General features: G+C 41.4%; 1 protein-coding gene across 1 annotated transcript in view; it reads left to right on the top strand.

The window, feature by feature from the left end:
- Positions 1–13,935, top strand: part of ZNF704 (zinc finger protein 704) — an 87,670-nt gene that overhangs the window by 9,923 nt on the left and 63,812 nt on the right. Inside the window, exon 2 of the mRNA XM_057426136.1 lies at positions 9,360–9,607. Coding sequence (XP_057282119.1) covers positions 9,360–9,607 — 248 coding nt within the window. The remainder of the gene's footprint in view (positions 1–9,359; positions 9,608–13,935) is intronic.

Genomic DNA, 13,935 nt, shown 5'->3' with positions numbered 1-13,935 from the left:
AAATGAAAGATATTTTATTTGCACATGAAATTTGGTAAATAAAGAATAGATTGATATTTCTGTTTGTTTGGTATGTCCATGAGATAGTCCATACGCAAGGACAGTAGAGTAGAACACCTGATTTGATGGCACGTATTAATTACAGCTTGTAATTAGAATAGAATCATAGAATAATTAGGGTTGTAAAGGACCTTAAGATCATCTAGTTCAACCCCTCCTGCTGTGGGCAGGGACACCTTATGCTAAATCATGTCACCCAGGGCCTCGTCCAACCTGGTCTTGGACACTGCCAGGGATGGAGCATTCACAACCTCCCTGGGCAACCTATTCCAGTGCCTCACCACCCTCACAGGAAAGAATTTCCTCCTTATATCCAATCTAAACTTCCCCTGTTTAAGTTTTAACCCGTTACCCCTTGTCCTGTCATGACAGTCCCTAATGAAGAGTCCCTCCCCAGCATCCCTATAGGCCCCCTTTCAGATGCTGGAAGGCTGCTATGAGGTCTCCACGCAGCCTTCTCTTCTCCAGGTTGAACAGCCCCAACTTCCTCAGCCTGTCTTCATACGGGAGGTGCTCCAGTCCCCTGATCATCCTCGTGCCCTTCTCTGGACTTGTTCCAACAGTTCCATGTCCTTTTTATGTTGAGGACACCAGAACTGCACACAATACTCCAAGTGATGTCTCACGAGAGCAGAGTAGAGGGGCAGGATCACCTCCTTCGACCTGCTGGTCTCACTCCTTTTGATGCAGCCCAGGATACGGTTGGCTTTCTGGGCTGCAAGCGCACACTGCCGGCTCATGTTCATTTTCTCATCAACCAACACCCCCAAGTCCTTCTCTGCAGGGCTGCTCTGAATCTCTTCTCAGCCCAACCTGTAGCTGTGCCTGGGATTGCTCTGACCCAGGTGTAGCAGCTTGCACTTGGCATGGTTAAACTTCATGAGGTTGGCATCAGCCCACCTCACAAGTGTGTTGAGGTCCCTCTGGATGGCATTCCTTCTCTCCAGGGTATCAACTGAACCACACAGCTTGGTGTCATCGGCAAACTTGCTGAGGGCGCACTCAATCCCACTGTCCATGTCGCCGACAAAGGTGTTGAACAAGACGAGCCCCAACACCGATCCCTGAGGGACGCCACTTGTTACTGTTCTCCAGCTGGACATTGAGCCATTGACCACAACTCTTTGCGCGTGGCCGCCCAGCCAGTTCCTTATCCACCGAGGGGTCCACCTATCAAACTGATGTTTCTCCAATTTAGAGACAAGGATGTCGTGTGGGACAGTGTCGAACGCTTCACACAAGTCCGGGTAGATGACATCAACTGCTCTACCCCTGTCCATAAGTTCTGTAGCCCCGTCATAGAAGGCCATTAATTACAACCATTAATGTGATAGAAATAAGAACAAAAAAGTTTGTTTGAACTTCCCTGCTACCCTGCATTTGCATGCTTGTTTTTATTTCCAATTCCAGGTTTTTTAAGTTTTACCAGAGGTGGCCAGCAATCTCCAGGTGTACCTTCCACTTCTGGCATTCAGTGCTTGTTGTCCAGCCCAGAGCACATTTCCAGTCTCTCTCATGTGCTGTGCATGGCTGCAGCTAGCCTCAGTGGCACTGGGCACACTTCACACTGCTTTTGCCGCAGGAGAGGTGAGGGGAGCTACCTGCTTGGCAGTTCCCTTCCTGCTTGCACAGCCAGGCATGTAGGTTGCTGCAAGAAAATGTGATAATTGTTTTAGTTCATTCTAAACTCACTGTTTGTGAAATCAGTAGTTGGGAAGGCAATTATGGGTGCCCATTCCTGGCCAGCAAAGCCCTTTTTAGCCTGGTGGAGTACCTGAGTTCTTGATGGTGAGTGTGTTTAGAAAACCTTGAAATGCAGCAACAGAACTGCTAAATGAAAAATGAGCCCGTTTTTTTTGCAACTATGAACCTCCACTTTTCTTCTGTTTAAGGCTCTCCAATATGGTTTCTTAATTTTTGTGTTCTAGGCATTGTGTTTCTCAGGAGCTTGTTTTATTTAAGAAAATGAAAACAGGGCTGAAGCACTTCTGCTGAGATCCTTACAGAGATGCCATGACTGTGGGCTGTTGTCCATTTGAACCAGCTAGCCAGTTTCGCCGAGCAGTGACTGCAAGTTATCCACTTGCATGTGCAGCATATACAGAACACAGAACAAGGATTTATTTCTGTGAGACTTAAACATTGCAAGCAAATTTTGAAGATGCACACATTCACTAAGTAATATTAATATTTCTAATTGCTACTGATTGGTGTCTGATTATCTTAGAAGTCATGTCATGTACTTTTCTGCAAGGAACTTGCTATGGGTGTGTATGGGATGAGAAAGGGAGTTGCCATACTTTCACATCTTTATCCCTTCATGTTCATGTTGTAGAGAGAGAAAGGCTCAAATATCTCTGAATCATTTTTGTTTAGATCCGACAACAGTGTATGGGAAGGACTGTAGCTTCCCAGTGTTCCTCACTGTCTCCCCCTGTAATATGAGTAACACCTCTCTGTCCAGTTTTAATAACACATATGCTTCTTGTGCCAGTTAGTGCAGAATTTCGGATGTCACAAGTTGGTTATTGTTTTATTTGGCATTCAACAGGTATCTCTATGGGTACTGAATTTCACATGTGGGACTGAAAGTTTCTGTCATTTATCTGGATAGATGCTCTATATTTCAGTAGCTCCTTAGGCTGGTACTGGGGCACATGGTTTTTTGGAGATAAGTTGTATTTGGCTGCATAAACACTGACATACACCTGATGATGAAAAGGGTTGAAGTTTTTTGTTCAACATCTTTGTTGCTGACATGGACAGTGGGATTGAGTGCGACCTCAGCAAGTTTGCCGATGACACCAAGCTGCGTGGCTGGGTTGATACCCTGGAGGGAAGGAATGCCATCCAGAGGGACCTCAACATGCTTGTGAGACCTCCCCTGGAGTATTGTGTGCAGTTCTGGTGTCCTCAGCATAAAAAAGGACATGGAACTGTTGGAACAAGTCCAGAGAAGGGCATGAGGATGATCAGGGGACTGGAGCACTTCCCGTATGAAGACAGGCTGAGGAAGTTGGGGCTGTTCAACCTGGAGAAGAGAAGGCTGCGTGGAGACCTCATAGCAGCCTTCCAGTATCTGAAAGGGGTCTATAGGCATGCTGGAGAGGGACTCTTCATTAGCGACTGTAGTGACAGGACAAGGGGTCACGGGTTAGAACTTAAACAGGGGAAGTTTAGATTGGATATAAGAAGGAAATTCTTTCCTGTGAGGGTGGTGAGGCACTTGAATGGGTTGCCCAGGTAGGTTGTGAATGCTCCATCCCTGGCAGTGTTTAAGGCCAGGTTGGATGAAGCCTTGGGTGATACGGTTTAGTGTGAGGTGTCCCTGCCCACGGCAGGGGGGTTGGAACTAGATGATCTTGAGGTCCTTTCCAACCCTAACTATTCTATGATTCTATGATTCTAGCTGACTCCAGTTCTTGGCGCCTCACACCGTATTTTGGATCCAGGCAACATAAATGTTTAAATTTGTATTTTAATAACTAGAAAATATATTCTATGGGTAGTTTTGTATACTCAGTCAAATGGTGAAGATAGGGACTTTGTCCTAGCCTGGTTGAAAATAAATACTACATTACTGTAGAATAGTGCATATTATACATTATAAGGAAGTCTTACAGTGACCTTAAAATGAATTATCTTCCATATTGTTAGAGAGCAGCAGTTTACAAATGCTTAGAGTGATTAGATTGACATGGTTTATGCGTAATAAGCAACTGCTGGTGAAGCGAGTAATTAAATGCAAAGTATACTCGAAAATGTAATAATACATTGAAATTCAGGGCATATTATTTCCAAGCATCATTACGAGAATCTGTCTTATCTCTTTGTATTCCAGTATGAATAGGGATTTCTGGTAAAATGGAAATTCAGTTCATTCTTTCCGTCCAGTGAGGACGCTGTTTTGGGATGGCAAAAATTAGAGGCATTTTACAGAAAAAAGCTCTGTTACGGGAACTTGAACTGGAAATACTGTACAAAGTAGTAAGAATAAACAAAACCATTTGTCCATCTGTGGATTTAATTTAAATACTTTTTACTTGTGTGATGTTATCTTGGTAATAAATTCAGTCTTTCTCATTGCTGCTTGTCATATTTTGCTGTGAACTTTATTCCTGATTTCTTTCTTGTTCAGAAACATGGCTTATCTCTGTCCCTAGAGCATAGCCTAGCTGTTCAGGCTGGCCTGAAAAGAGCCTTGCAGTTATTAAGCTCTTGTTTTGGCTGAAGATTTAAAATGTGTATCATGTTAAATATACACATTTAATTCTTGTTTTACATTAATACACTAGGCTGGAATATGTTGATTCCTTCTTTTGCTTTTTTTTGAGCTGCATGTTTGTTCTGTAGTGGATAAAAACATTGCAAAAGCCTTGTTTAAGAAGAAAAAAAATAAAATCCCGTGACTTTTGTTTTCTTAACAGATGGAAGGTTTATTGGCAGTCCCTAACATTTAGCATGCTTACATCTATTTCAGAAAATGGAAAGAGTTGGTCACAAAGTCAGAAAGAAAAAAATGTTTATACAAACCAGCAGTTATCCAGCACATTGGCTGGTGCTAAACTGGCTTGTAGCTATTGGTGTTTTTTTAATTGGTGTTTAATCAAAAGAGTTTTTTGGATAGAATTAGACCAACTGGTTACATAGTAAATCAGATGGAAATCTTAAATCCTTATCCTGAACTGTGTCTTTTTTAACAGTTGCATGGTGTCAATAGTGTACATTGGCCAAGGACTCACAATTCATAGAATGGTTTGGGCTGCAAGTGACCTTAAGATCATCTAGTTCTGACTCCCTTGCCATGGGCAGGGACACCTTCCACTAGACCAGGTCGCTCCAAGCCCTGTCCAACCTGGCCTTGAACACTGCCAGGGATGGGGCAGCCACAGCTTCTCTGGGCAACCTGTTCCAATACCTCACCACCCTCACAGTGAAGAATTTCTTCCTAATATCTAATCTAAATCTCCCCTATGTCAGTTTAAAGGCATTCCCCCTTGTCCTATCACTACATATTCTTGTGAAAAGTCCTTCTCCAGCTTTCTCGTAGGCCTCTTTAGGTACTGGAAGGATGCTTATAGGGTCTTCCCAGAGCCTCTTCTCCAGGCTGAACAAGCAGAACTCTCTCAGCCTCTCTTCACAGGAGATGTGCTCCAGCCCTCTCATCATCTTCATGGCTCTCCATTCTGTGACCCAGCTTGTGCCTTTGAAGAAGTTTTTGACATGTTTGCACTATTAGGTGTTGAAAAGTCAGAGGAGAGCGGGTGGGAAGGCTGGTGGTGGCTGAAAAGCAGTGGAACAAGTAAAGCCAGATCAGCCCCCAGGTGTGGGGCAGTGCCAGAGCAGAGCTCCAGCAGGGAAGGTGCATGTAATACTGAGCTGTTGTTTCCAAGCAGAGACATATCAAAAGTTTCCCTTGCACAGGTGGTTATGGAGGGAAGTTGTCAAAGGCAGATGAGGGTATCTGCAGACAGGAACAAAGCTAGTTTTTAAAATCTGGACGTGGTTTGTAACTCCTGTTTCTGTGACTGAACTTCCAAGTGATGTCAGTTGCCTGTGGCCAGGTTGCAAATGACTCGGTTGAAATTAAGTTGAAGGTTGCTGATGGCTTAAGGGTGAAAATATGCAATGAATTGCATAGAAAAACTGTTAGCCTATTACAGCATGGTTTATATGAGTGACAATCTAAGTGTCTGGAAAAAACTGGATGTGTTTTTATCAGCAGTTGATGCTGAAGGCAGTAAGGTGGCAAATACAGAGATGTAAGAAAAGCCAAACCAGAAGCAAACAGGATAAAAGTGGAGTTTGAGAACAACAACGGAGAGAAATGTGAAGTATTTGAAGTAAGCTGAATTAAATTGAAGTTACAGTGTTAACATCTGGCTGTCTGCAAGACAGGCTGCTTCTCTTTGGACTAGAGCTTCCACAAAATTTCTGATGAAACATGCGATGGACTTATAATACCACAAGCCTCAAAGTGGTTAAAAGAGTGTGAAGGATCTGTCAGGGGAAAAATAGTAATTCCTGCTTGGTTATTGTAGAACAGTTACAGGAAAAATATACTGGAAATTGTCCATATTTTTCAGAACTGTAAGTGATGTTGAAGCAGAGCTTGAAAGCAGCAGGGTCCTGATGGTTAATCAGTGTGTTTGCCAAGAAATGATCAGTCTGTGGCCTTTGGCACTCTGCACATCAATGTCTGCTTGTGTAGGTGATTGGGTTTTCAGCAAAAGACCCTGTATCCTTCAGTTTAGGGCAGGTGTCTCAAGTGGAAATGGCTCCTGTAGACATGGATGAATTAAAAGAGAAAAATTGCCTGTAGAGCAGGAGAATGCCACAGGAGAGTGGCCCCCAAGGGAAGCTCGTGGCTTTCTCTCGTGATCACCTGCTTTTGAAGCAGAAAAGATTCTTTATCTGGAGTTGCTCTCAAGGGAAAGTTTAGAAGGAGATTAATATTTCCAAACATCTGTTGAAAACTGAAGGACTAGAGGAGAGTTAGTCTGAGCATTGGATTTGGTCTTCTGCTATTTTTGGCCATTTTAGCCAGTGGACCTGGGACTGTTTGACTTTGACTAAGCACTTGCTTCTGTGGTTGTAGTCATTTCTCACTTCCGTACGCTTGCATGGGGCTGGCTGTTAATTATGGCATATTGACATATGAAAACGAAGCTGTTATTTGACTATATTTGAACTGTATGTGAATAGGTTATATGGTATCACAGTACAAGTATTCTGCTCTTTACGGTTAGGTTTTATTTGTACAGCTGCAGTCTGAGCCTGCGACCTTTTGTCATCATTGTTTAGGTCTGTAAAGAAAACTTGATAGTGTATGGCACAATATGTTTGCTGAAACTGAATAAGATATTATAGTTCCATAAATTGAGGGGGTTTTGGTTGTTTTGTTGTTTTTTTTTTTCGGGTGTTTTTTTTTTTCCTTTGGTAAAATCATGGATCTATTGGGTTAAAAAAAAATTAAATCATCCTGATGAATACTGTGTTCAGTTTAGCATTGGAGAGTAGGGAATAAGGGAGGCTGCCCCTGTGCTCTCAGGACTTTCTCCACTATGGGCTGTGCAGAGCAAGGAGGAAACTGCTGGGTCCTACCTCATACATGCGCACACCAGCACCCTGCCAAGCACAGCACATGTAGCTGCTCATGCCCTGCTCAGCACCATCCTCTGCACTGGATAAGGTGGAAACCCTAGGGAGGGAGGAAATGATGCATGGTTATGCAATGCAAGACCATATGGCAACAGAGTGGATAGAATTCAAGTCTTGTAGGTACCTTCATTTGCATTATATAATTTCTAAGGGCGTGATATCAGAATGTGGCTATTTTCAGGTTTTGGGGGGTGTTTTTTGCTTTAGTGTGTCACTTCTAAGTCAATTCTGTTGAAAATTAAAGGGAACTCAGCATCTGCTAAGATCCTCAGACCCTAAAAAACAGGCTTACTGTAAACCTAAGAATTTTTTTATAAAATAATCCTTAAATCAGAATTAAATTTATGTTGTTTATACATCTTCTCCTAATTTTGTGTGATCACATGGTGATTGTTTTGTCTTCCAGGCAGATTTTCTTGGTAATGTGTCATCTATTTGTGTGTGAAGATGTGTAAAATGACTAATTCTTTCTACTGTTTACATTCATAAAGGAACAGTTCTAGTTTTGTTCTTTAAGCAATGTCTAAAATGTTTCTGTGGAAACACTAGAATAAGGCAATTGGTCTGAAGTATTTATAAGTTAGCAATGTTACATACTTTACCGAACAAAACAAAATTACCTTGGCAAGGTTGTCTTTCCTGTGAACTAAAAATTGCTTGTGCTGTTTCTATACCTGCCAAGGTCTGAAAGCTAGAAACAGGGAGGTATGTGGAGAGAGGACTATATTTTTATACATTTTTATGTGTAAACATATACACATATATTGGTAAACTTTTTGGATGATGAAAAGGAGTACAGGGGAAGAGTATACACAGGGAATTTCAGCTTATTGATGGGGGTACTTTCTGAGGGCAACACATGCTCGATCTCTCCACTGTAAAGATCAGCAATAATTTACAGGCATCTACAAGTCCAGTTTGCCAGTCCTAGGTGTCTGGACTTGTCCAAGATGGTGCATGTGTCATGGAAGTACCTCTGCTCACGGTGGGACAAGCATCTATTTTGTTGGGTCGTATTTTGTGTGGCTGTTCGGGTTGCCTCCCTGGTGCATCTCTTGGACTTACCACAAGTTAGCAGTTAAAGCTCCTGATCTTAAAAGCACAGATATCTAGAAATAACTCTGTTAGCGGGTGTTTCTGGCAGGCAGGGGCATGAGGAAGCTAGCAAGCTGAGGGTCTGGAGGAGTTTGGTTGCTGTACAGCAGAATGAGCGACTCGTGACAGTCTGCAAGATAGTCTGTTCCTGTGACCTATCTCAGCATAGTTGGCCAGGGAATGGCATTCCAGAGAAGAGTTTAGGTCCTGGGCTTTGTTTTGCTTTTTGGGAAGACGGAGTGGCTTGGTTCTGTTGGTTTTCCATGCTCTTCACTGCAACCTTGCAAGAGTTTAGTTTATAAACGCCAATGCGTAGTATTCCAGAGAGGTAGTGTATTTGTTAAGAGACCTGTTTGCTAAGGAAGTCTCTGCTTATGGGAAGCAGCAGACCTGAAGATCTGGGAAGTGCTGGCAGCCAAAGAGACAACCTGACACTGCTCTTGTCTGTGTCGGTGCTCCTCATTGCTGGATGGGCTCCTCCAGCTGGTGTATCTTCCTCCCCCTTGCCTTCTGGCACCTGAGTTGGATCATAGTGAATAATTTTTCTGCTCCTGGAGAAACCTGTATTTACAAATGCAGCTGTTAAAGAATCCAGTAAGTGGCTGGCAGAAGAGCTTTGCTTTCTTTATTGCCTTTTATCTGGATTCTGACTTTTCCTGGAGTTTTAGGAGGAGGGCAGCTGGCATTTATTTTGTGTAGTTATGCAGCACAGATGTGTATACATTTAATGCGTATATTCTGTGGTTTCTGATACTTCAAATACCTTTTTGATTTAACAATAAGAGGTAACTGCTTGCTTTATCAAATGGAAAATAATTGCTTATTTTTCTGCTTAGTCTTCAACACTGTTGAGAAATTAATGGCAGGTTTAGACTTTATGAAGGGCAAAGAAATGGTATTCTCTGATTCAAAGAACTAATTAGAAGTAAATGCCTATGGGTATTGAGTTGTGTGTTGTGTCCATCCCATTGTGTCACACACACCTCCCCCTTATATTTTTGGAGAATTAGAGGAAAATTTACTAATTGCTTTCAATTTTACAGGCAGCCAGCATCAAGCGTGAAATGACCTTTCCTGCATTTCAGCAGGAGGATGTAAAATATGATGCCAGTCAAAAACTGCCAGACCAACAGTTTCTCCTGTTCACCACAAAGGAGGAAGATTTAAAAACAGCAGAGACCAAAAAACCAAACAGAGCTCATGAGTATGAGAAGGAAAACACTCGTTCTGTTTGCCTTCTGGAACAGAAGCGCAAGGTTGTTTCTTCAAATATTGATGTGCCTCCAGCAAGGTAAGGACAGTTGGCTTTTTTTTGTGTTTTCTTTAATCTTTTTTTCTGCTTGCCGTTTTAATGTTTTATTTTTAATGGGATGTTAGAGGTAAGTTTGGTAAGCAATACTGTGAAATGATAAGACAAGTATTTGTGTAGAGGCAGTCTAAAATCAATCACAGGTCCACTATTTGAGAGGTCAGCTAGAAAACTGAAAGCAGTACTAGCAGAAACTGAGGCCATCTGCAGTGTAGGACTTTGTATTGCTTTTGCAATGTTTGTGCCTTTAGAATGTGATGCAGCCAAGTTACTCTCAGAAGAGGGCATGTCGTAACAGAAAGAGATTGTTGACCCATCTTAACCCCAAGATATAATCTTCTAAATTAGACACAGAATCATCCTACCTGATACCATTTTTTAATTATTATTTTTTAGTGTCATACCTGCAGCCACTTTATAGTCATGAATGTGACTTACACTGCATAGAGGGAATGTAGTATCTTAAGTTCCATTACATCCTGGTATAGGCATACAGCTGGGTCATAATCTTGAGAATCTCAGTAATCTAAAGAATCTCGCATTTTGGGCAAGGACTTCACTGCTTTGAGAAAGAAAAGAAATGACTCCTCTAGGAAATGCTGAACATTAATATAAAATAACCCATATCCAGTAATGCTAAACAGACTCACTTCTATTCACAGTGGGGAAAATGACAACAAATTGGGTATTCTATGTTGCAAGATGACAAGTGCTGTTTCTTTTTGTTGTTCATGATTTGGTGTTGCCATCAGTCTATCTGAAGAGATTTTTTTTCCTTAACCTGCCTGGTAAATTGACTTGCACATAGTATTCAGTGAAACACCTTCTGAGTTTATATTGTCACTTAAAAAATACTGGATGCTTTGTTGTTTTTTGGTTTGCTTGCTATCTAAAAACCAACATAAACCAGCAAGTTCTGCTACATTACCCAGAACAGGATGACCATCGTTTTCCTCTTGCTCTCATAGATGACACTTGTGAAAACCACAGAGTTCATGAGCATTTTGACACCGTTTTTTCCCCCATATATATCTAGTAAAAAGCTGTGCATCAAAAACTTGAAAATGTTAGATACTTCCTTGAGATTTTCACCAGTAATTAACCCTGTAATGGCTGAGTGCCCTTCGCAGTTATGTGTCTCTAAGCAAGTAGAAATGTCAGAAAATTCAGGTTAGCGGGGACCTCAGGAAATCACCTAGTCCAACTTCCTGCTCAAACTGAATATTAGAATTTCCATTTTACAATTCAGGTGGCTGAAGCACGGGACTTAAGTGCCTTTTTGTGTCGCTTCATGCAGATAATCCACTTCAAGAAGTGCTGATCTCCCCTTTCCTGTAACTGTAAAATATTTATCCTTGGAGGGATGGATATTTTTTCCCAAACAAGTTGAAAAATAGGATGAATAAACATCTTTAATGCCTTTTTAAGACTAATTGTGACACCAGTTGTGAGCACAGGATGCTTAAGATTTTAGGAAATAACTTAATTTCACATGTAAAGTTGTCTTCTAAGATTGTTCTTTGTTTCCATATTTTGTTTGGAACAGAAAAGTGAACATATTATGTTGTTGCATATTTTCAGACATACAGGTTGAGCTGCTACATTAGCAGAATTAGAAAATGAAGTAGAAAACAAACCTGGAGTCTAGATTGAATAGCATGATAAACATTTCTGTTACTCTTGCCACAGTTCTGCGGACAAGTTTAAGTTTCACTTTTAATCTGAGGTGAGATATTGGGCCATTTGTCCACATATTCAACACATTCGATGTTCTCCTGCCTCCTTAGAAGCCGCTTCCAGTCTTCTGTCTAGGACTGTTTTGATGGAGTTATGTGTTCCCTAGAGGTGAATTCCTTCTCCCTTCGCCTCCTGGCAGGACTTGTTGGGTTGGCTGTCCTCTGCTCTGATGAGAACATCCATATGCCTTCTCAGATTTTTCATATCCAATTGTGGAAGGTCATCTTGAATTAATTAGATGATGTTTACAAAAACAGGGAAGAAATAAGGGGTTTAATATGACCTTCAGTTTCTTATTGCTGCATTTGCCCTTTTATTAAAAAAAAACCTCTCCCAGCTATTGTTAATGAAGTAGAAAAATGCTGTGGAAATGAAGCTTGCTGTTTATTGTTTTAAATCCTTAGCGGAGCTCAGGTTACCCACTTCTCTTCAGATGCCAAAGTAAAGGGTAACATTACATTCTGCAGTATCCTGCTAAACCCAGGACAATATGTGATTTTGAGACAGAAGGTTATCATACTGCAGAATCCTTATTAGCAAGGGCATATGAGTATCTCTATAAGACCGCTGAAAAACTGACTGCAAGAGACTTGGTAGCATGGATGAGTATACTTCATTGACCACAAAATGAGACAAAGCCCATCGTACCTTATCTGTTTTTTAAGGATCTCAGTGAATAAGAATGAAAATCATCGTGAGGAACTCTATCCAAAATAACAGTTCAGAAAACGCCAGCATAATAAATGTTCTTCTGAGGCATTCAGCCACAGGGCTTTCATTACTGCTTGCAGATTCTGAAATTTTAGAAATGTGAAAATACCTTAACCAAGTACCTGGTGTTTCAGGTGTGCTGAAATTACAGTAGGTGGAACTGTAGAGCAGGGACAGACTCGTGGCCCTCTTGTGTTTTCATGCAGGAGAAGAGAACACTAACGGGAGCATGGACAGTTTAAAATGTGTGTCAGTGATATCTGAAGAGAAGGGGTAGGTCCATACTTGGTAATAGCTCAGCAGTTAACATGCTTGCCTGGGGTGTGGTGTGTGTTCAGGTTCTTCTGTTGTTGCATTTGGAGCAAGGATCTGAACAGGGGTCTTTGGTGTTCAGAGGTATCTTAGCCGTCAAAGTCCTGATGTATTCAAGGTGCTTCATAGGGCAGCTCTTTACAGTATCAGGCAGAATGTGACAGACCTGAAATAAATATTTTATTGCATGCAGGAGAATTTTAACATCAGAATTAAATTGCTTTTTAAAGTTCATTGTTTACATTTTCTATTTAGTTTTGAGAAAGTATTGCAGACCTTTCTCTCTGCATTGTGTCCTGTTCTGGAAGTGTCTTTTGGAGTAAAATAGGAGACGGTGACTTTTTTGTTTGCTGATTTTTATGTTTTGGAATGCAAAAATGAAATGAGAGATTAACAGCATTAAGTCTTTTCAGATTTCTTCATTTGGGCATTTTGAACAAAATTCATAGGAGTTCAATAGCTTTCCTACTTCTGAAACTCAGCATAAATGAAACTGTTCAGCTTGAGTAGACAAATTATTTAATATCATAAGAAAATTTAAATTCCTTACTTCCCTTCTAAAGTTTTAATCTGTTGGTAGTTTTGGTGCATGAAGGACTGCTGTCTTGGAGAAGGGAGTCTGACCACTCGACTATAAACTGCAATTCTCTCTTGAGAGTTGAGATATTATCTGTACAACAGAGGAGAGTACGCTTTCGACTGACCTCCAGTTCAAACATGAGTGATCAAGCACAGCCCAAGTCCCTAGGATCTGAGTAGTGAAAGGTCATTTACTAAAATGAGAGTGGTATCCCACAGGGACTAATCGCCTTGTCTTGTGGGCAGAAGCAAGCACACGCCTACCAGTGTTCTGGGCAGCTACATCTGTAGAGGTCAGATGTAACCAAAGATTATGTTCCCAGTAGGCAGCGGCGTGGAGTTCACAGAGCTGTTTGCTCATCTGTATTTTCATCAGTTACTTACCATAACACACACTTACTCCCAAAGCAAGACAGCAAGAAAATGGGGAAAAGCCTGGGCTGCTGATGTGGTGGGTGTGAGAGTGTGAGACATGATGTAGGGACCCAGTGAGGGCCAGCCATGCAGGGAATGACTTCCGCCTCTTGGAGGATGAGGTTGTAAGGGTGGGAGAGGGAGAGCAAGGGGTGAAATTTCCTTTTTTTTCTTTTTTTTTTAAGTAAAATATGAGGATAATTGTCAGGAAATGGTGATGGGGTTAAAGGTCCTTTTAGACAGAAGTGTTTTGACCACTCTTCAAAACTTTTATGCATTAGTGTCAGATGTGTTGTCCTTTCTGGGACTGGAAACACCTGAAAGGTTGTAAGAATTAAAAAAGGAGCTAGGCAGGCATCACTTCTACCTCTCTGATGGGTGGAAGTATTTGAACAGTTGTGCTTCTGTTAAGTTTTTGCTAGATGACTTCAAAATATTGTGAATTTTTTATTATCCCCTTGCCACATCATTTTCCTTTCCCCCAGTCCTTCTGTGCCCTATCTCCTCTGAACAAAAACCTCCTCTGAAAAAGAAATACAAACTCTGCCTTTTTCTAC

This window comes from Pezoporus wallicus, unplaced genomic scaffold (genome assembly GCF_028554395.1).
Source record: "Pezoporus wallicus isolate ANWC-B61680 ecotype Strahan unplaced genomic scaffold, APGP_CSIRO_Pwel_v1 contig_4131, whole genome shotgun sequence".
NCBI classification, from domain to species: domain Eukaryota; kingdom Metazoa; phylum Chordata; class Aves; order Psittaciformes; family Psittacidae; genus Pezoporus; species Pezoporus wallicus.
Note: the sequence above shows the minus strand (reverse complement) of the source record. Positions and strands in the feature narration are given on the sequence as shown.